At 39.4% G+C, this 22874-nt stretch overlaps 1 protein-coding gene and 1 long non-coding RNA gene across 8 annotated transcripts in view; one reads left to right on the top strand and one right to left on the bottom strand.

The window, feature by feature from the left end:
* LOC149503394 (uncharacterized) overlaps nt 1–22874 on the bottom strand; it is a 95661-nt gene that overhangs the window by 11329 nt on the left and 61458 nt on the right. The window lies entirely within an intron of this gene.
* On the top strand, nt 154–22713 carry LOC114241889 (synaptic vesicle glycoprotein 2C). 7 transcript variants are annotated; one of them, XM_089735033.1, is made up of 14 exons: nt 154–739; nt 834–921; nt 3470–3627; nt 4561–4709; nt 6106–6253; nt 6891–7053; nt 10424–10642; nt 12612–12732; nt 13124–13246; nt 13539–13631; nt 14740–15020; nt 15775–15986; nt 17459–17618; nt 18671–22713. In XM_089735033.1, exons 3-14 carry the CDS (start codon nt 3510–3512, stop codon nt 18813–18815), a joined length of 1932 nt encoding a protein of 643 aa, XP_089591159.1. In that variant the 5' UTR covers nt 154–739; nt 834–921; nt 3470–3509; the 3' UTR covers nt 18816–22713. The 7 variants fall into 7 exon arrangements, with proteins under 7 accessions (XP_089591159.1, XP_089591162.1, XP_089591165.1 ...); XM_089735036.1 differs by lacking the exon at nt 834–921 and having other exon boundaries at nt 154–802; XM_089735039.1 differs by lacking the exon at nt 834–921.

Consider the following 22874-nt stretch of genomic DNA (forward strand, 5'->3'; position numbering starts at 1 on the left):
ACTCAGGAGTGTGCATGTTAATTTTTAAAGTAGATGATACTTCTTAAAATGTCTATGGCATGAAAGTAAAAGAGCGCATGCTCGTGAAATCTAATCAATAGACTAAATGAAACATATGATAACAAGAAAGTCGAGATATAACTCCGAATTTCTTCTAACAAATAGTTACATTCTTAGTTCACACCCGTATGAATTAAAAAATTATAACGTGAAATATTTATTGAACTTAAGTATTTAAGCCCTTTATAGTAGTTACAAGTATTCTCCATATGAATATAGGAGAATGTGTGAACTTGAACCGATCAAAGAAATATTTGTATTCATATCCCTGGATTTAATTCTCGTGTACATTGCCTAAAACTTCGTATTGTCCCGTTCTCGCATTTTGACGATTTCTAAAAATAAATCTTTAGTCCTCGTCATGACCTTAAATTCCACGGTTTTTCTGTACCCGTTCATATTATTGAAAATTGGGACACTCCGGAAATTAATTCAATTTGTTTCTTAAGAAGTTGATCGTAAAAAATTATACTTAAAAAGTGAACAAACCAAAGTTTTTCAAAATTTTATTTTATACTCGTTCATTTATTTACTATAAAAATTGCACCGTGGATTGTAGCTGAACACCCAACCATTGTTGAAAAAAGTGAAAATATTTTCGAAAAACAATGTGAATATCAGTATTATAGATGCAGCGTCGTGCGTTTTCCGAAATGAGAGTTTTTAATTAGTGCAGCAGGTTTCAACCACTTAAATTCATTTAGCAAATTCGCACAAGACACGAGCCCTAAATAATCACAATGTAATTTGTATTATAAATTTTTATGTTATAGTGCAGCAGCAGTTTGGCACAGCTTTGAATTTTATAAAAAAAGAAGTACCTAAATAGAGGAAGTCAATATTGCTTTAAGCTTAAAAATTGTAAGTTATAGTATTTAAGCTTAGCGCCAGAATCATTAATATGATTACATTTTCATCATAGCACCAAAATATGCACAAAGTTTACCTTCAGACATGAATTCTCATACCCGCATTCATTCAAGGCCACTATTCAAAGTCAATGCCGCAATTTCACAGCAAACCGGTGTTTAGTGAATCGATACGTTACTCTTTTAGCTTAATACAAATTGATGTCACACTCAGATCAGTAAGTGAAATAGTATTATATTATTAGAAAATTACCTATTGGACAACACTATCGATCCAAACTTAGAAAATATTTTGAAGATGGTTTGAGGCACGCAATGAACAGATATTTGTGTATCTACCTGTTGAGAGATAGTTTTTTGATTTAACTGACAATATCTTTTTCTTTGTCTTTCTTGATGTTTATTCATAGATGATCCAACAGACACAAAATAAGTGTCATTTGTATAGATTTTATTCACAAAGAACTTGAGTTTAGAGAGCCTTATCACGATGGTCTTTTAAAAATAGTTTTACAAAAGTGTTTGTTGATCGATTGTATTAGACTAAAAGATTTGAAACTTAGAGACACAGATCACTGCTTTGTCGTGTGTGCCGATTTTCAAGCTCCTGTACTAATTAATTATTCAGCCAGGATATTTTCAGTTTTCTATTTCAAAGTAAGTATAGCAGATAGGTGCCGTATTATTTCAATTTTCATTATGTTGTAAGATTACAACACCGTTGTTAAGCATAGCATTGGCAGGTCTGAATTGTTTACAACAGTTTGTTTTCAAAATAAACTTGTTTGGGACCACAAACATTGATAACAAACAGCCATAAGATACAATGTAAAACAAAATAATATTAAATTATAAAAGTTTATGTTGCAGTCGAGACTATGTTATGTGCAGATTAATTAAAATTATGAATCATCCACAAGCCAATAACGCATTGTTCCATTTAATTTACAGGCAAGTATGTAGGCTAGAATATTAACTTTTATATTTTGTAAGTCCTGTTTTATGTATTGTATTATGACTGTTTGTTTTCCATGCATAAAAGTCCACACACAACATTCTTACTATTGTGATACATATGAGACTAATAAATAAAACTAACAATTTATGGATTCACTACACAGGTCCATTGTGTTATTGAGAGAGGAGGTTGAGAATGACACTGGATTTGTGACCCTAGCGTAAATTTAAGGAGCCCCTATCTATGTTCATTATACTTATCTTCATTCTCCCCATTCTCTCCCTGCCTAGCCATATTTGGTAGGAAACTATTAGTCTGGCTTTAGATGTTTAAACAAGTCTAGAATTTATGGAGTTTTGTTTTTTGAGAGCCAAGATTTTAGTGAGAGACTTCACTGGTATATCTCTTTACTTCACCAGCATATAACATACCAGCTATCCATATTTGATCAGCCCATTCCTGGGATCATAGTATAAGTTTGTTTGTTTGTGTGGTCTTAAGTCTGGAATGACCTTTAAATGAGTCGACTATTATCAAAGCCGGCAATCTGACTTTTGGACAATGATTGGTAAATCAGAAAAACGAATTATTGACTTTGTATTCCATTGGCAGTCACAAAACTCTTCCGAACGACATCTTAGATAAATAACAGGTTAACTATTAACCTTTATTTAATGCAGGTTTTGAACCGTATTCTTTGAAGGAGACGATTATATTCAAATCAATCTGTATTGACATATCAATAATTTTTTTTGTCCAAATGCACAGATTGCCACCTTTGATAATAGACGACTTTTGAGTGTAAAAAATTGTTAATTGTTTATACATCAGTGTAAATAATTATCTATTAAAATAAAGTAAATAATGTAAATCAACAAGCTTAGAACACATGGGCCTCGTCTTCTAGTTATTATTTGTAGTTTAGCTCTTACGACTCGACTACTGGCAAATTTTATTTCCAGGTTTTTTGTTTTGTATATTTTACTTTCTATGCTATGCTGTGTTGGTGCAGTCACTCTCAATCCTTGTTGAAAACGATACTTATGTTGAGTTGTTCTTAGGTTTATAGTATTTTCTTTTCTTTTATCATGGATAAAGTTTTGTCTTTTGTCAACATATGCATGCCTGTTATTGTAATATAAATATTATTTTCCCACATAAAATAGTTCTATAGTTATAACTATTAGTGAGTAAATTGGATTATCTTAATTTTAATAACAATAATTCTGATTCTGAGTACAGCGGAAAGCTACAAAGAGAAAAGTGATGACTCCTGATTATTATTATTCATGTATTCATCTACATCATCATTGTGTATTTGTATGTATATTTATATTATATATGTATGTGTGTATATGTGTATACATATATATATTGCAATTTATTGGTACACTGCGTGTAATCAGTTTCCAAATGATTCTTTTCCACCTAATGGTTGTCTGCAAGATCGCTCTTAGCGATAAGACCGCCAATTGTACTTATTTTTTTGTATTTAATGGTTCCCATTGTTTCTTTTGTTGGTGTACAATAAAGAATACTCTCTCTCTCTTTCTCTCTTTCTAACTTTAATTTTTTTCTATAGATGAGTCTTCTACCTGAAATTGACACGGCTATTAGTCACAATGGAAGAGGAACAAGCATGGCTTGTCCGAACGCGTTCCGACTCTGAGACATCCTCAAAGTTGAGCTTCGGTTCACTGTCACGGACAATGACATACACAGAGCACCGGCTTTCTGCTGGTAAGTTTGTTTGCAATGCTAATGCTTTAAATTGAAAAATTTTAAATTTTGCAGACGGACTTCATATCTTGCACGCATGAAAATTTTTAAGTGGTTTTCAGTATACAGACACACAGCTACATCAATTCAAATTGAACTAAAGATTATTCTGTGATTTTTGTGTTGTCATTATTAATCTATGCTACGTTTATTAGTGGTGGATCGTTTATAAACATAGTGTTAGGTCAATTTTTATTAAATACACATGTAGTTATGAGTTACAGTTTGCCATTATCCACTTTGAGCAGTAACACTACTTAGTTTACTTTACTGTGTGAACCCTTGTGGGGTATAGGATAAGCCTCCCAAGATAGATCCCAGTATCTTGCCTGTTTCTGCTGCCATGCAATCCTATGTACCACCTTGGAATATATTGCACCCACTCACTTCGATAAAGTGGCCCGACACGAGAACCCTCTCATCGTGGCCGCCGGTAACTACATTCCAGGTCCTGCGGACAGAATGGAAACCAGTCGACGTCGCCCCAAACACGTCATTTCGGATCCTCCCGATCCATTAACAGTGCTTTTAGGTACCTCAAGCACCGGTCATCGTTCTCGTCGAACCCGTCGCTTGCGAGGAAGGGCTCGACGAGTAAATTAACCCTCAGACACAGCCCACTGAGTTTCCCGCCGGATCTTCTCAATGGGTCGCGTTTCCAATCCGGTGGTAGATTCTGCGAAGCACGGCTCTTGCTAGGGTTCGTGTTAGCAACGTCATCAAGTTTGAGCCCCGTGAGCTTACCTACTAGTTAGGCGACGCTGATATAGCCTCTCAAGGCTATCAGCTTAGGTAGGAAGAAAAAGAAAAAAGCACCCATAAAATTGTCAGATTTCAGTGGAATTCAGCCAATAATCTATAATTTGTATTATCTAAGCATGTATGTTATCTAAGGAGCCGAAGCGGCCGGTGAGCCAGGCAACACTATCACAATGGCATCCAGTCCTCCGGACAACGCGACTGAGGGAAATGAAAGCGGCGAGCTCCTAGACTACAATGACTCTAGTATTCTCGAACAATTCCATGAAGATGCCCTAAGACAGGTAGGAAATATATTGCCCGATTTGCAAAATATTATCAATCATTTGATCTTCAATAGATGACTAGCAGTAGCATAATAACTTGGCAGTGTCGGTCCAGTTAGATTGATCCATGTGTCTCGAATGCCTTCAGATTTGTTCGAAAACCCAAACTACGTTAAAAGCACTACTGTGTAAATGTTATTGTGTAACCAGAGAAACGAGATCAAAGTCACAGCTGTGTGCGTATTACCTTTTTTACCTGGCGGACCTCGCCTACGGTCGACGGACCGTCGAGGCGATCCTCCCGGTCCTCTCGGACTGGGCGAATCGCGACCGAGAACGTCTCACCTTCCGAGCGACGCAAGTGCTCACGGGACACGGCTGTTTCGGTCGCTACCTGCACCTCGTCGCCCGGAGGGAGCCGACGCCGAAGTGCCACCACTGCAGTGGCTGCAACGAGGACACGGCGGAGCACACGTTCGCCTACTGCACCGCTTTCGCGGAGCAGCGCTGCGTCCTCGTTGCAAAAATAGGACCGGACTTGTCGCTTCCAACCGTCGTGGCTACGATGCTCGGCAGCGACGAGTCCTAGCAAGCGATGCTCGTCTTCTGCGAGTCCACCATCTCGCAGAAGGAGGCGGCAGAACGGGAGACGGTCTGGTATTCCAGCTACGCACGGTTTGGTAGCGAGCTCACGGGGCTCAACCTGGAAGGACTTGCTGACACTAGCACTAGCAGTGCTTCACTGAGACTAACTGAGTGAGGGGAACCGACGTGCAACTGGTGTAGGTTGGGTCTATGGGCTAAGTTGCACGTCGCAATTCGAAGGACGGTACTCGGAGAGACTTTAAATGATCGAGGGTGGACCGGGAGGATCCGATAGGAGGTGCTTAGGACGAGGGCGGCAGTGGTCGCCTGAGTCGGAAATGTAGTTAGTTCAAGGCGGCCACGAATTGGAGAGATATAGAGCTGCGCCGCTGCCTCTAAGAAGGTTAATTCCATTCTTTAGTGAAGGCATTTGCTTCTCCTATTACATAAAAAGGATTGCTGAATACGGGTTGTATAAAAACAGATGAAGGAGTTTTGTACTAAGAAAAAGTACAAATAAGAAAAGTTTGTTGGCCGTTTTCTCAAAATTGACAATTTTTTAATTTTTTTAATTGCGGAGATGTGTGGACTAGCTCACAGCCCACCTGGTTTTAAGTGGTCATTGGAGCCCATAGACATTTACAACGTAAATGCGTCACCCACCTTGAGATATAAATTCTAAGGTCTCAGTATAGTTACAACGGCTGCCCCAGCCTTCAAGCCCAAACGCATTACTGCGTCACGGCAGAAATAGGCGGGGTGGTGGTACCGGGGTGGTGGTAAGATATACAGTGCACAAATAAATCTTTATAATTAATTTGTCTTTCAGACTGGCTGTGGTCTCTCCCAAGTTCGAATAGTCCTGTCCGTGGGCCTGGCAGTAGCCGGTGCCACATTGGAGCTGGCAGCCATACCTTTCATCCTGCCATCAGCGGAGATAGAACTGTGTATACTGTTACACGAGAAAAATTGGCTCGGTCAGTGATTGCAATGAATGAATTAGCTTCAGACGTATGTATGCTTGTAACGAAATCTTTGAACATGACTTTGACCCCCTCCAAAACGTCGGATTAACTCGAAATTTGGTATACTCATTAAGGACCGATGACAAATCAATATTAAAAAAATAAAATTGTAAAACTTGAAATTCCACTAAAAAATTAAAAATAAATAATAGTTTAAAAAAACTAACAAAATTCTCTTTTATAGAAAATCCAACTAAAAAATAGAAAATAAATCATAATAAATTTGAATTAAAAATAGTGTAAGAAACAATGGTTTTATTGTAAAAAAATCGTGGGGTGCATGGTATCAGTAGTTATAAATATTTTATGAACAGATAGAGTAGAAGGGTTATATTGATAATATCCTGAAAAGCACCCCACGCTTTTTTATAATAAAATCATTTTTTCTTACACTAATTTAAGATTATTTTCTATTTTTTAGTTAGATTTTCTATAAAAGCGTATTTTGTTAGATTTTTTAAACTATTATTTATTTATACGGTAGATAGGGCTGTGAACTATATAAAAAAAGGTCAAAAAGTAAAAATGTCAAAAAGTGCACATAGCAGAGATTTTGGTTTGACAACGACGACATTGTATTCGCCAACAGTAATGATAACGTTGGTGGGTTGGGCCTTCGGTGCCCTGGGGTGGGGCGCCCTGGCTGAGAGACTTGGCCGACGTCGAACCTTGCTCTCATGTTTGGCGGTGAATGCGGTTTTTGCTGCCATAGCAGCGTTCATGCCGACCTACGGAACCTTCATGATGGCGAGGTATTTTTTTTTTGTGTGTGTTACAAGCTTTAGTTCATAATTTGTTATTGTGTACGGAGAGCTTTTTATTATAATTATTATCTAATCCACATAGATAGGGTCCTTATCGTCCGATGTGCTGTATATGCGTGATATTATTTATATATATTTTTTTTTTTTTTTTTTTATTGCTTAGATAGGTGGACGAGCTCACAGCCCACCTGGTGTTAAGTGGTTACTGGAGCCCATAGACATCCACAACGTAAATGCGCCACCCACCTTGAGATATAAGTTCTAAGGTCTCAGTATAGTGACAACGGCTACCCCACCCTTCGAACCGAAACGCATTACTGCTTCACGGCGGAAATAGGCGGGGTGGTGGTACCTACCCGTGCGGACTCCCAAGAGGTCCTACCACCAGTGAGAAAAGAACAGTTATATTCGATAACGCTATATACATCGATATGTAATATAAATTTGCGAGTGACAATAACTCGTTTGGTACAGCAGACCAACTGGTTAATATTTTTTTAAAGGGATTTCATGACCTGGTAACTAAGACCTTTAGGTCAAGTCTTATTTTAATTTGAATGAAAACTTTTTATATGAAAAATGATATTTTGAAATGAAATAACGTTGATTAATATGAAATATGGCATGAAATGAAATGAGATGATATGGGATGAAATATAATCTCAGTAAAATGGTGGTCATTTACAAATTAATTTAAAAATTACAAAATCGTATCACAGATTGTACTGTAGATAGTAAATCGAGATTTATTTTATTTATTACTTACATGGGTGGAAGAACTAATGGTCCACCTGGTGTAAAGCGGTTACCGCAGCCCATAGACATCTACAACGTAAATGCCGCCACCTACCTTGATATACCTAGTCAGGTCATAAGTATTGTCACACAGTAAAAACTTTTCTTTTAGAATGCTGGCCACAAAAAAGTTTATTGAATTCGAATTTCGAATTGTTCATGAAAATAAAAATGTATACTTTTAAAATTTTACTCATTTTTAAATATGGAGTGGACGCTTAAAGAAGACCGTGTTGCAGTTATTGCGTTGCATCGTTGCGGTTACGCGCCAATTCAAATTTTTAACATACTGAAAAATTTGAATATAACCAAAAGATTCGTTTATCGTACCATCAAACGATACAATGAAGACTCTAGTGTAGATGACAGGTCAAGAAGTGGTCGCCCTCGGTCTGTTAGGACTCCAGCAGTGATAAAAGCTGTGAAGGCGCGAATTCAAAGAAATCCCAAACGTAAGCAGAAACTATTGGCCCTTCAGATGGGGTTAAGCAGAACCACGGTGAAAACGGTGTTAAATGAAGACTTAGGGCTTCGGGCATATCGAAGAAAAACAGGACATCGTTTAAATGCTCGTCTAATGGACCTGAGACTGAAGAGATGCCGCGCTTTGTTGAAGCGGTACGCCGGAAAAAAATATCGGGAAATTCTTTTTTTGGATGAAAAAATTTTTACCGTAGAAAAGAGTTACAACAAACAAAATGATAAGGTGTACGCACACAGTAGTGAAGAAGCGAGCAACCGTATTCCGCGTGTCCAACGAGGTCATTTTCCATCCTCGCTCATGGTATGGTTGGGAGTTTCTTATTGGGGCTTAACAGAGGTACATTTTTGTGAGAAAGGTGTAAAAACGAATGCAGTTGTGTATCAAAATACAGTCCTGACGAACCTTGTGGAACCTGTTTCTCATACCATGTTCAATAACAGGCACTGGGTATTCCAACAAGATTCGGCGCCAGCTCATAGAGCGAAGAGCACACAAGACTGGCTGGCGGCGCGTGAAATCGACTTCATCCGGCACGAAGACTGGCCCTCCTCCAGTCCAGATTTGAATCCGTTAAATTACAAGATATGGCAACACTTGGAGGAAAAGGCGTGCTCAAAGCCTCATCCCAATTTGGAGTCACTCAAGACATCCTTGATTAAGGCAGCCGCCGATATTGACATGAACCTCGTTCGTGCTGCGATAGACGACTGGCCGCGCAGATTGAAGGCCTGTATTCAAAATCACGGAGGTCATTTTGAATGAACTTTAGTGTCATAAGAATCTATGTTTTGTTAAGTTAATTTTGGTATATGAATGGTTACATAATGAATAAACTTGTTTCAATTATTTTACATTAAACATGTGACAGAATTTATGACCTGACTATGTATAAGTTCTAAGGTCTCAGTATAGTTACAACAGCTGTCCCAGTATTCAAACCTAAACGCATTACTGCTTCACGGCAGAAATAGGCAGAGTGCTGCCCTGCTGTAGGCAGTAAACTAAATCAGTAAAAAATGTTTTAATTACGAATATTTCAAACACAAAAACAGCTCAGAGTAGAGAGTGGAATTTGCTGCACCAAAATTCAAAGCGACATTTGAGACCAAGATATGATGTAGATTCGCGTCGGGCAGCAAACAGACGAACTGCAAATTTGCTATTTCAATTTGCGTCCTCATATTTCAACACGATGGCAACAAAATAATGTGGCAACATCGTTACGTAATGACACCCACCGAGCGTGCGGACTTTTTAGCGGGAACGCAAGGAGTGGAATTGTGTGATTTGTTTTATTTTGTCTAGTTAGTGTTTCTTCAGATTTAAATGTGTAATAACGGTGGTTTATTGACTGTTTAATATCTGCAAAAGTGCATAATTGTGGGAAAATGAAACAGAGCCGCTGAACGTAACTTCTCGGGATCCTCCAAATGTCCACTGAAAAAAAATCTCAGTAAATGACCACCATTTTACTGAGATTATATATTTCATCCAATATCATCTCATCTCATTTCATTTCATTTCACTCCATAATATCATTTTTCATAAAATTAAGAATATAAAATAAAATAAGGCATGACTTAAAAGTCTTAGTTACCAGATCATAAAATCCAAAAAAATTAATAAATTATAATATACCTACCTACATTAAATAATATGCTGTGGTTTATTTTCTGCATTTTATTTATGCTCCCTAAATAAAGGATTTATGAAAGTCGTTTAGGGAATTTTAAAGAAACTAGGGTAAAAGGGAAAACGTAAGTGGAAACACTGGTGCATAGCCCGGTCATCGTTCTCGTCGAACCTGTCGCTTGCGACGAAGGGCTCGACGAGTAAATTAACCCTCAGACACAGCCCACTGAGTTTCTCGCCGGATCTTCTCAGTGGGTCGCGTTTCCGATCCGGTGGAAGATTCTGCGAAGCACGGCCCTTGCTAGGGTTCGCGTTAGTCGTCAGGTTTGAGCCCCGTGAGCTCACCTACTAGTTAAGGTTACGCTGATATAGCCTCTCAAGGCTCTCAGCTTAGGTAGGAATAAAAAAAACAAAAAAAGGTGCAGCGTGTTGTGTGTGCGCCCGCAGACTGTGCTCGGCGATCGGCTCTGGTGGCGTGGTGCCGTGCGGCGCCGCGTACGTGTGGGAGTGGTGCGGAGCGGGGGTGCGGCGCGCGGCGCTGGCGGGGGCGGGGGGTGCGGGCGCGGCCGGACTGTTCGCCGCCGCCGCGCTCGCCGCCGCGTTGCTGCCCCCCACCGGCGCCCTCACCCTCATCGAGAATAAAGAGCATTTCAGCGCCTGGCACAGGTCAGTCGTTATTTATTTACTAGCGACCCGCCCTCGCTTCGCTTCGGAAACATTAAATTTTGTTATTGATAGGCGAAGCCCGCCATGTTGTGCGCGGTACGACAATAACTGCGGGTGACGCCGCGGGGCGAAGCTAGTTTAAAAAAGTAGCCTAAGTTAGAGATTGGCCGGAACAAACAGACAGACAGACAAAAATTGTAAAAAATGTTATTTTGGTGTATGTCCCGTATATATATTCATATGTATATAGTAAAAAGCGGTTACAGTCAAAACCGTTTACTGCGACATCGTTTAGAACAACATACCGGTTATAATAACCTAGAACAAAGGTCCCGGCTGAATGCTATATGACCGCCTTATTAAAAACATTGCTTAGTACGACATTGCTAATAACGACATACCTCATAAAACGACCACATTTAACTAATATTTCGGAGAATTAGATCTGTTAGAACGACCGGCTACAGCTGTATTGTAAACAATTTGAATAGGTATCCACATTTGTCTTCAATGGCTATTAAAATCAGGAAAGAAAACAATAGGATTTCGTTTAGTGTAGGGTCTTTTCTAATTCTTAGAAACAAAACATGTGCATGCGGTAGTCAAAGCCCACTTCTTCATATCTCTTCAGTTAGTTTGTTACTTATCTATACACAAGATGCACCAAAACTTTGTGGAATTTTTTTTAATTTTTTTTTTATTGCCTTTGTAGGCAGACGGACATACGGCCCACCTGATGGTGAGTGGTTACCGTCGCCCATGGACTTCAGCAATGCCAGGGGCAGAGCCAAGCCGCTGCCTACTAATTATTCGTGAAACTTTCAAAATGTCGCAAAACAAAAGAAAACAAATTAATATTGAAGAATAATCGCGTATTATATCCAAGCTAGAGAGCGGAATTTCAAACAAAGACAGCAAAGGAATATGGTGTACGACACTCGACAATTTCAACCATTTGGAAAGAGCGATGACGATACGTTAATTAAAATCCAACGTGAATTACAAAATATCTATGCGCAAAAGAAGTGTTCCAAACAGACCAAAATTACAGATTTTATTCTCACAGAAAAATAATGTGCATTGTACTTATGTGTAATAAACAAAATGTACATAGTTGAATAAATATATTTTTCCAATAATTCCCTATTGATTTGTTTGTACTTTTGCACGATACACATTAAGCAACACCGGTTGTTACAACTATCGGTTTTTACGACTGAATATGAGCAGTCCCTTCGATGTCGTTATAACAGATTTCGACTGTATTTCAATATTACAAACTGACACTCTAATTTTATTTATATGTATAGATTAAGTTGCACCAACAAAGTGATCATTAATACAAAACATTGACAAACTGATCAAAAGTTCATGGCAGATGTCACCTCAATTATAGGTGCAATCGACAGTGCATTAACAACAAAAAAAAATGTTTTTTTTTTTCTTTTTTTTAATGCCCTTGTAGGCAGACGAGCATACGGCCCACCTGATGGCGAGTGGTTACCGTCGCCCATGGACTTCAGCAATGCCAGGGGCAGAACCAAGCCGCTGCCTACCGCTCAATACTCTCCACAAGCCTCGTTTGAAGAAGACATGTCATAGCGCTCGGGGAACACCGTGGAGGGGAGCTCATTCCATAGCCGGATGGTACGTGGCAAAAAAGATCTGGAAACGCACTGTGGACGACCGCAGTGGCTCCAGGTAGTAGGGATGAACTCTACTCCGGTGGCGGGCGGTGCGATGGCAAAAACGAGATGTGCGATGATATAACTAAGATTTAATTACATTTACAATATATAAAAAAGAATGAAGTGAAACTCCTTTTTCGATGTATTGTGTTTAAAAGGTAGATAAATATGAAAATGGTCGGAATTAAATACAAAAGCTTAGGTCTTTTATTTATCGATTGAGGCACTACGAAGTCTGCCGGGTCAGCTAGTAAAGTAATAAAAAACATAATTCATTTCAGATATCTTCTGTTCTGCACTCTTCCGATCCTGGCGTCTCTTGTCAGTCTGATATGGACCCCGGAGTCTGCCAGATATCTCCTGGAAGTCGGACGGGAAGTGGACGCGATGGTAGTCTACCAGGTACGTTTTTAGAATGCACTCAGAATAAAGGATAGGATATTTTTATTTATTACGAAAAATTCCGTGTACTTCAAATCGTGTGACGTCATTTCAGGCCAAAACGACCTATTGTAATGTTTTAGTATTATTATTTTATTATATGTACTTGCCCGCTTCCCTGGGCATTTAAAATTAACATTATTATTTATTGTCATTATTATTAAGGAGTCCAACACTCATATAAATATTAGTCTATGCATTAAGTACATTTATTTTCTACATGGATACCAAGTATCAAGTCAATCGGATGCACGGTTCAGTAGTTATAACAGAACATACGAAAAATCACTGTAGATTTATATATTAGCATAAATTGTCACCTTCTTTAACTGGTATTGTTTTGATCGGTCAGAGCGTGCACAACGGTAACCGGTGCGGGCGCGGCGGTGCGGGGCGGGACGCGGAGCCGGCGCTGCCGCTGCCCGCCAAGCGGAGGCCGCCCGCCCTGCACCACGTCCGCCACAGTCTCAAGATGGTAACCGCACATAAACTCACTAACTCACTCACTCAGTAACTAACTCACTCAATAATTTATTAATCACTCACTCACTTACTAACTCACTCAATAATTTACTAATTCACTCACTTACTCACTTACTCGATTACTGAATAATTCACTAATTCACTCACTAACTCACTCATTCAGTCCGTACTCCGCGTTCCTTAACACGTTGACTACCATATAGGTCACCGGTGCCCTACATAGCGTACTGTAGTAATGATGTCGATATCTTGGTATATAATGCAGAGTGACGTACCGTTTCCAGTTCTGGCAGTCGTTCTTCCAGCTGTTCTCGGGCGCGCACCGCCGCACCACCGTCTCGCTCGGGGGCACGCTGCTCTTCGCCATGGCCATACAGGTCTGTACATACACATACACTTATAAGTTTTTTAATGATGTGTGGGTGAGCTTGCGAGCGTGTATATCTGTTAGTGTGTGTGTGTGAAGTAGCGTGCGTGCGTGTGTGTGTGTGTGTGTGTATTAGCGTGCGTGTGTGTAACAGAGACGTGCGTGTCTACCGATCGTAAATTCACTTTTATAGATTCATTACTAATTCGCATTCTCGAAAGTTCTTTCATTCATTCCGCGTCATGAACGCGTTTTTGAAGTGAATCTTCTAATGCGACTTCCAACAAGGTTGTGTTAAACGTTTAACGCTGCCATACTAGAAAGAGACAGCAAGAATGAATGCGTGGCACTCATTCTCGTGTGGCACGTTACAGGCCAGCGCGAGCGTTAGCAACGAGTATAGCAATATTTATGTGTTTCTTGATGTTTTCAAGCTCGCTGGTACCAACTTGTTTCTTCAGATCCCTGAAGTCACTGCCTGAACTTAAAGCTCAGTCGTTGTTTAAATAAAACACTGCACTGTTGATTCTTGTTCTTGTTCTTAATTTATTCATAATTGCCTTAGACTTCTTATACTAATTTTTACACACAACGCTACTGCAATGTAAATTTTGTTGGCCTGTGACATCTATTGACGACATTTGTCAACTGTTGGATTTATAACTTAACATTATGTGTATATTTATTTTTCTATCTATAATTTAATATATATATATATATATATTGTTACGCCGGTATAAGTAACGCCATCTATCGCCGAATATCGAAGAATCCAGAATGCTCGAAAATTACAACGCCATCTATTGACAGATAGCGGAAACTACGACTAGATATGTGTAGAACATTCTCGATAATTCTAGGGATGAGGTATCGGCTATAAAAGCGTTGTAGGGATGGCACGCAGTAAGTCAGTAATCGGAACTACACGAAGCGAAACAGCGAACGGATCACCTGAAGCGAAGCGGAACAAGCAAATTGAGGATTTTAAAGTGTTTGTTGTACAAATGTTGAAGATGTCGCATCTCTTATACACTTCAAAAAAGAAGTTTCACTTCTTCCACGTGCACCGTTTTTTTTTTTTTACTTTTAAACTTCACCAACGTTATTGTCACTGTCAGTTCTACCTGTCGTCGTACGTTCCGTCGACGGTGGGCAGTATAGAGAGCGAGCGCTTCGAGGCGTCGCGCGTGGTGGTGCGCAACGAGACGCTGGTGGCGCGTCACTACCGCGGCACCGTGCAGAACGTGCACTACGCGAACGTGTCGTTCGTCGATTGCACGTTCCGCGACGTGCTGCTGTCGCACGTGCGCTTCCGGAACTGCTCATTCACGAACGTGTCGCTGTTGAACATCAAGAGCTCGCACACGCACTTCGAGGGCTGCCTCTTCGTCAATAGCAGGTGAGGGCTTTTGTTATTGCCTAGATGGGTTGGACGAACTCGCAGCCCAACTAGCGTCAAGTGGTTACTGGATCCCATAGACATCTACAACGTAAATGCGTCACCCACCTTGAGATAATGCAATTCAATATTGCATTCAATTGCAATATGCATTGCCTCCGGGCATTTCAATATTCCAATAATTGTTACGTTATAATAAATCTCGTAAAAATGAATATTTTAAAAATATCTGATATTTAAAAAAAAAAGACATGCCCGCTGAGTTTCTTGCCAGTTCTTCTCAGGACGGAGGCTAGTTTTTGTGAATTGGCGGTAGTTCTTTTTGACGTTCAACAAGTATGTACTTTCATTTATGTTGATTTTTTTTTATTTTATTTGTATTGATATAAGTTCTAAGGTCTCAAGTATAGTTACAACGGCTGCCCCGCCCTTCAAACCGAAACGCATTACTGCTTCACGGCAGAAATAGGCAGGGTGGTGGTACCTACTCGCGGGGATTCACAAGAGGTCCTACCACCTTTTTTTTTCCTACCTATGCTGAGAGCTTTGAGAGGCTATAATAATATCAGTGTAACCTTAACTAGTAGGTGAGCTCACGGGGCTCAACCGGGAGTGTTGCTAACATTGGCCCTAGCAAGAGCAGTGCTTCGTAGAATCTACCACCGGTTCGGAAACGCGACCCATTGAGAGGATCTGGCGAGAAACTCAGTGGGCTGTGTCTGAGGGATGTCTTACCACCAGTAAATGTCTTCAGCATCATCGACACGGACCTGGAGCTGGGCGGCGAGCTGGACGCGTGGTGCCGCGTGGTGGGCACGGCGGTGCGCGGGCCGCGGGGCGGGTGCGCGCGCCACGCCTCCCTCACCTCCCGCCTCGCCGCGCCCCTCGCCCGCGCCCGCGCCGCCGCGCCCGCCGTGCTGCTCGCCGCGCTGCTGGCGCTGCTGCCGCGCCGCCTCTCCCGCACCGGTAATCCCCCTATACACTCGCTCTGCATAGATAGCACTGCGAAGCAGTGACCATAAAGATGTATGTATAACTACACATGTCTATGGTCTGGTAAGCATGGGAATTATTGGAAAAAATAGTGTAACTTCATTATTTTGGAAAGAAAAAATTGTTTAAAATCGAAAACTCTAGGCAAAATGATACAAAAATATAAAACAAACATTAAACAGGTTTTACAAGAGCTCTGACCACGTCAGGGGAAAACGGGATTTAAAAAAAAAAAAAAAAAAAAAAAACTACACGTGTAACCGTATGTTCAAAACTATACACAACCATACATCACTAACGCACTAGATCAGCGGTCGGGGAACCGGGGTAAATTACCCCAAATGGGGTAAAATGAAATTTTGGGGGGTAAAAATGAACATTTTGTGAGTAAAAAGTATATATTGAAGTGAAACTTCTTTAGAATCTTTAAAATTTTAGTTATTGTTTTCTTTTCAAAATTATCATGGGAGCTATAATATGAAAGATACTAAAAAGAAGCGATTTCCTTTTTTTTGGTTCTTCGCCATGGGGCAATATCAACTTACACAAAAATATTTTGGGGTAATAATTAAAAAAGTTCCCCGACCGCTGCACTAGATCATAAATTAATATTTTAAAACGGCCTACCATTTCTCCTTGCGTCATATTCCTCACTGCTGAGGGTCGTGACCACCCTTTTGTATCACCTTAGCACGCACGATCTTTCTCCATCTATTCTTGTCTCTGGCGGGGTGGAGCGCGTTGTGAAATGTCGAATCAAGCGCGGATCTGGTCGGACCAACGTATTGGGCTGCGCCCCGAGGCCTTTTCCCATCCACCTTACCGGTCACGATGAGCCTCTCGAGATTGCTACCATCCTTAACGTTAATTGGAGGGAATATATATTATACTAGATGTAGAATAGGAACAAATCTGGGTTGTCACAATACCAATATTTGGTTAATATTTTATTTTTGCTGCTAAAATATTTTATTTCTCAACGTTCAACAAAGATAGTTTTCTACTTCTTCTGGTCTTTGTTTTGATGCATACGCGTATCGGGTTGGAAGCCAAGTACCCACCTAATAACTAAACAGCGCCAGCCCTATCGAAAAACCCCTTTAATTCCACATACATGATCCGATTCACCCCAAAGCCAAGATGAATCGAGTCAAATTAATAAATTTTTATTTTTTGTGTTTATTTTGCAATTAACTGTATATAATAATGCATCGTATATGAAAATTTAACCCTCCGGAACCATTTTAATCTGAATTTTATTGCCCTAAAAAACTGCTGAAAATTTGTATTGGAATTTAAAAGTTTGGAATTAGAAAGAAACGAGCTTTCTAAAAGCTTTGTTCACTGAAATTTAAGCTATTAGCTTCCAGTATTCACAATCCAAAAGTCACACCGTTTAGATTTATATTAAAGTTTTTTTTTCTTCTTATTACTTCTGTTCCCAGTTACCTTGACCGCGGCCTGCGTGTTGCTGTCTCCGTTGCTCTACATAGCGACGAGCGAGACGGCGCTATACACCGTGGAGGCCGTGTACACCGTGCTCATAACGCTGGTGTTCCTCAACGTGACCGGCGACGTGCTCGAGTCGTACCCGGCCGGAGCCAGGTGAAGTACTGACGCAGCAACGGATCTCGTGTAGAAGTGGAACTTCTTTAGTCGCGTAGGGAGTAATATCAGTTGTTCGGTGGCAAACGCGAGAACCGAAGCTGTCCGGATTGTAGAAGTTAAACTTCTTTAGGTGCGTTGAGAAAAATACGAATTGTTCGTTGGAAACGCGAGAAGCGAAGTTTTCTGGATTGTAGAAGTGAAACTTCTTTAGGTGCGTTAAGAGTATAAAAGGAGTTGTTCGGCGGAAACGTGAGAACCGAAGTTGTGTGAATTGTAGAAGTGAAACTTGAAATGATCGTATTTTAATTACAATAATTTTTACTAGTGAGGAAACCTTTGGTAATCTGTTACTGTTAAAATGTTTTTATGAAAGCAAGTAACTCACAGTAGACCGAAGCATCCACCACCGAAAGAACCCATCATGGTCATGACCGCCGCTCTCGCTGCGTACTGCCACTCGGCACCGCTCACCTACACAATGCAATATAGACCATAATGCAATTAATTATATAGACTTATATTTGAATAGATAAAACACAAAACAGCTAGGAGCAGTTAGGAGACTAAAATTTAATTCGCGACAGATTCGTTACGGCTAGAGAAAAATATACAATTTAGAAAGAGCGAGAGTGAGAAAAATATACAATTTACAAAGAGCGAGAGTGAGAAAAATATACAATTTAGAAAGAGCGAGAGTGAGAAAAATATACAATTTAGAAAGAGCGAGAGTGAGAAAATACACAGCGTTTCGCAAACCTATTGACCAGGCAGAGAGGGAAAGGACAAACGAGCTAGGTCGTCTCTTTTATCCACAGCATTCCCTATTACTAGAGAAATTTGGTTGAAGGATGAAAAATTCACAATACTACCACAATGCAAAAGAAGTCTCACTTCTTTCACGTGCACCAAGTTGCACGCGTTCCTTTTTGTTTTTCGTTTTGTCAATTTAACGAATGCACCGGACGTCTTATCCTTTAGGCCACGACGAGTGCCCACAATAGCCGAGTTGACAATGTCAATGACCGATCTAACCTCGATCCTTTTCGCAGATGCACGGCGCACGGCGTCATACTATCAGCGGCGTACTCAAGCGGCGCCGTGCTGTTGGGAGCGGGCGACGCCGGTGCCGCGCTGAGCTGCGTGCTGTGTGCCGCGCTGGCTCTCGCGGCGACCGCCTTCGCTTACAACCGATAGAGCTAGCTGCTCCAGTCTTGCGACCCAGTTGACTCACGGTCTGATTCAAAATCCAACAAATTGATAGTTCTTTTTCAGCTTCCAAACTAAAATGTCACGAACAAAGCCGCCGGTAGAGCGAGAATGATGAAGCCAGCTGTGATCAGCTATAGTATCAAATGACGTCACAGCTAACGAATCTCGGAAGACGTCGATCCGGATAAAAAATTTCGTAAAGTAAATCCTTTTAAAATTATTTTTTATTTATAGGCGTCACGAATCGAAATGACACCATTCTAATATCAACTTTTAGTATTGATCAGATCTCAAAAAGTCCGCAGTGAATTAGGGGAATAATGATAATGAAATGTTAAGACGATACATACCATTTTTTTATTTATTATCATGGCAACTCTCATTGATTTTATTTATTTATTTATGTGAACCCAGTTTTGTCGAAGTCATTAATGTCAGATATATCGTTCTTTATATATCGTTATTATTATTATTATATCGTTCTTGTACTTGCCATTTTTATAAACAAGGAACCAAAGTATAAAAATTGACTGATTTTTTTTTTTTTTTTTAGTTTTTGACATGCATAGGAAAATTTTTATTTAGTGTATATATCAATAAATAAAAAAACAAACGAATTGAACTTATATCACGTAGGTATTGGGTAATGAAATGAAATTTTAAGAAAAAGAAGAAAGAAAAAAAAGCAAGCAATGTATTTGATATCAATTTTTGAAACGAGCAAGCAATAAATTTTAATTAGTGTTAGTTAATTTAAGTTCCATTGACGCGTTTGCTGCTTAGTCGAATGCAGGTACTATCCAGTTAATATTGAACCACGGGTCATCTGCTAGATAGATATATTTCGTCATTGCTATATCCTGTAGCCAAAAAAAAAATCCAAATCAGTAACTAGTTTGAAAATGTCAATCGTGATCATCAAGATATTCTGTGATTCCTCGTATGCAACCCACCTTGAAATCTCGCCTTTCTGATATGGTCCTTGGAAATTCTACATCATCCGTGACCAGTCTCCCGGGGTCCATAGAACCTCGGCACGCTATAGCCCCAAGTGAATCTGCTTGACAACGGTGAAAGATATTAACACTAAACATACCAACGCTTACTGGTACCTATTTCTGCCATAGCGGGTAGATAACAGCTTACGACAAGTATTACTCAAAATAAACAAAATATTATAATAACTGTAGATTAATTGGTAAAAAAAGTTCATGAAGTCAAATTTGCAAAAGCAATAATATGATGATATTTTCAATGCAAAAGTTCAAAATGAGTACAAATTGACCCGTTATGATATTATGTTTAGTGTTAATACCCTTGCCAATTTAAAAGCAAATTAGCGTGTGTGTTCTAAACCAGTGGTGCGCAAATTTTGGCGACCCCCCAACCAGGGAGGGTGAGGTTGTACTCCGAACTGCTAAATCGGTCGAAAAATTAAAAGAAATCGGCGACCCCCAACAACCTTCTGGCGGTCCCCACAGGGGTCGCGACCCCTAGTTTGGGAATCACTGTTCTAAAGCCCGGGTTCGATTTTGAGTGTCTCCGTTTGAGCCCGGTGTTACGTTGTCTAGTGTCTGCGCTTCTGATATTGTCATGGTCCAAGGGCCACGGGAAACGATTCGACGAGAATGCAGGTATCTCGTTTCTCGTCACAAATATACAGATCCGTGTGCATGATGTAACCTGAATGGATCTGTATATGTACTAAATATTATATTTTTAATTATTCGTGTTTTTTTTTCCGAATACCCTACAAATACATCGCTTCAATGTTCCAATGTATTATAATATTTAGGTAGGTATGTACTGCGTTATTATAAATTGTTTTATAGCCATCGTTGTGCCATTTCCGATTTCGTTCAGTGAATGCACGGTGTTGCCTTAAATTATCGTGTAATTTAGAATGGTAGCTTTTTTTATATATATTTTTTTTGTTTTTCCTTTTTGTAGCTTTCGAAATTTAGAGCTTAAATTTATAACGATTGCGGTTTAAGGCTAGTCGTAAATGATGTTGGTTAGCGAAGGTGATGTTTGGGTCGGTCTGTGTCATTCTCAGTTTTTTTTTTTTTGGGATTTTTTTTGTGTAGATTATTAGTAGATGATGATGCAGACCGTTAACATATCGACTTTGGGGTTAGGAGGGGGGGGATGAATTGGTTGTATTTGTTTTAATTGTATTTAAATTAATTTGGATGAAAGATGTTAGGACCAAAACGATCAGAGTTCCGTGTCTGATATGTCTAAACATTATGATTTCTGTGAACTCGGTAACTCGTAGTCTTGGCCTACAACTCGCAAGAGCCGTAGGAGATATCACACGGAGGAATAAACAAACAACCGTGTCTCCCTGTATCTATGTATTACAGTTAGGTAGTTTTTTCCACGTATTCCTTGGGATAGCTGTTGTAGCTCTTATAAATGACGTCACAGCTTGAAGTTTTAACGCAAAGGCACTACCGCTCTGTCTATTTCTACGCCGGTTTAAAGCCTCGTGTATTACTACTGGGCTTCGTGAAAAGTGTGCTTAGTGCGAGTTTTTTAACGTTCTCGATAGCGTAAAAGTTAACTCAGATTTGTATGGAGTTGCAACAGCGCCCATAGCGGCAAACATAGACTTATCGAAAAGTTTAAAAAATTCTCACATTTTTTCATATCTATGCTGATAGCCTTGAGAGGCTATTTCAGCTTCTCCTTGACGTGTAGGTGATCTCACGGGGCCCAAACCGGGAGTGTTGCTAGCACTGGCCCTAGCAAGAGCCGTGCTTCGCATAATCTACCACCGGATCGGAAACGCGACCCACTAAGATCTAGTGAGAAACTCAGTGGGTTATAAAATTTAGGAGTTCTCACTAAGCACACTGGTTCGCCGATTTAGATCAAAAATAATGAAAGCGACCGGTCGCGTGAACCGTGTTCTGAATTTTGAGGGTATTTAGCAATATTTATGTAATGTAGGGACTTTAACAACAAACCTCGCCTTGAGCGAATGTGGGACAAATAACAGAATACTTTCTAGAAATTTCCGAACAAGATGTCATCTTTCTTTTCCGTAGAAAATATGTGGAGAAAATTACGATAATTTAGTAATTAAATATTATACTAAGTCTTTACTTGTTTATCCATTTCGCCATATCATATATTTTAAGTGATATTCAAATAGACTGCTATACACATATATAATTTAACGACAAAAGAAAAGAAAGACATATTAATTATACATACATATATATTTAGAAATCAATCGAGTTTTATTTTTACTTTTAATTAGTTTCAAATTTACGAACCACCATGATTTATCGTGAAATTGTTTCGGTAGCTTTAGTAGCTTTTTTGAGCGTCGCATTGGCATCACCACTGCAATAAACAAAAAGACTTATAACACCGCATTCCTATTGATCGGACTGATTTTTTATTCCTAGTCAAATTGAAGTTTACTAACATGTAATAAATTAGAAGAAAAAAAAGGCTATATATTGTTTCCTTAAAACACCAGTATTTATTATAAGGCGGTTAACGAAATTAATGAATACTAATGAAATATGTACAATAGCATAGATTTTCCATACTTTTATAGATTAATATTTATTAGATTTTTTTTTCTTAAAAAAATATCCATAAGAAAAGGAATCTTGAAACATAAATGGCTTTATTCATCTTTTAAAATAAATTTAAAAAAAAGAGAGGCACGTCGCTTTTTTTTATAATAAGAAAGTCAGGTATATCAGGTATAATAAGTCATTCTAGCATTGATTAAATTTTTAATTTAAGATAACTGACGTTTTGTTTTGGAACTTGCATCTGGTTGTTTTTAGATTAAATAGACTGAAGATTGTAATAGTGTGACGTGTAAATAAGTTCAATAAATATGTTCGTATTTAAACAATTGTGGGTTTTAATTAGACGGTCTTGATGAGTTTTTGGGAGGTTAACGATGTAGTGTAACTGACTGCGGATCAGAAGATTCCAGGTTCGAATCCTGGCAGGGTCGCCATATAAAGGATGGATCGCCGTAGCGAATATAAAATACGTATTTACTGTTCAAAT

This window comes from Bombyx mandarina, chromosome 02 (genome assembly GCF_030267445.1).
Source record: "Bombyx mandarina strain Sakado chromosome 02, ASM3026744v2".
Classification (NCBI taxonomy): Eukaryota; Metazoa; Arthropoda; class Insecta; order Lepidoptera; family Bombycidae; genus Bombyx; species Bombyx mandarina.

What these genes read in the sequence shown, in the direction of transcription:
- LOC114241889 (XM_089735036.1), top strand. Translation starts at nt 3,510, where the DNA reads ATGGAAGAGGAACAAGCATGGCTTGTCCGAACGCGTTCCGACTCTGAG. An exon ending in GGAACCTTCATGATGGCGAG is followed by an intron (nt 7,054 to 10,423) that starts GTATTTTTTTTT and finishes GTGCGCCCGCAG; the next exon opens with ACTGTGCTCGGCGATCGGCT. An exon ending in TCCGCCACAGTCTCAAGATG is followed by an intron (nt 13,247 to 13,538) that starts GTAACCGCACAT and finishes TACCGTTTCCAG; the next exon opens with TTCTGGCAGTCGTTCTTCCA.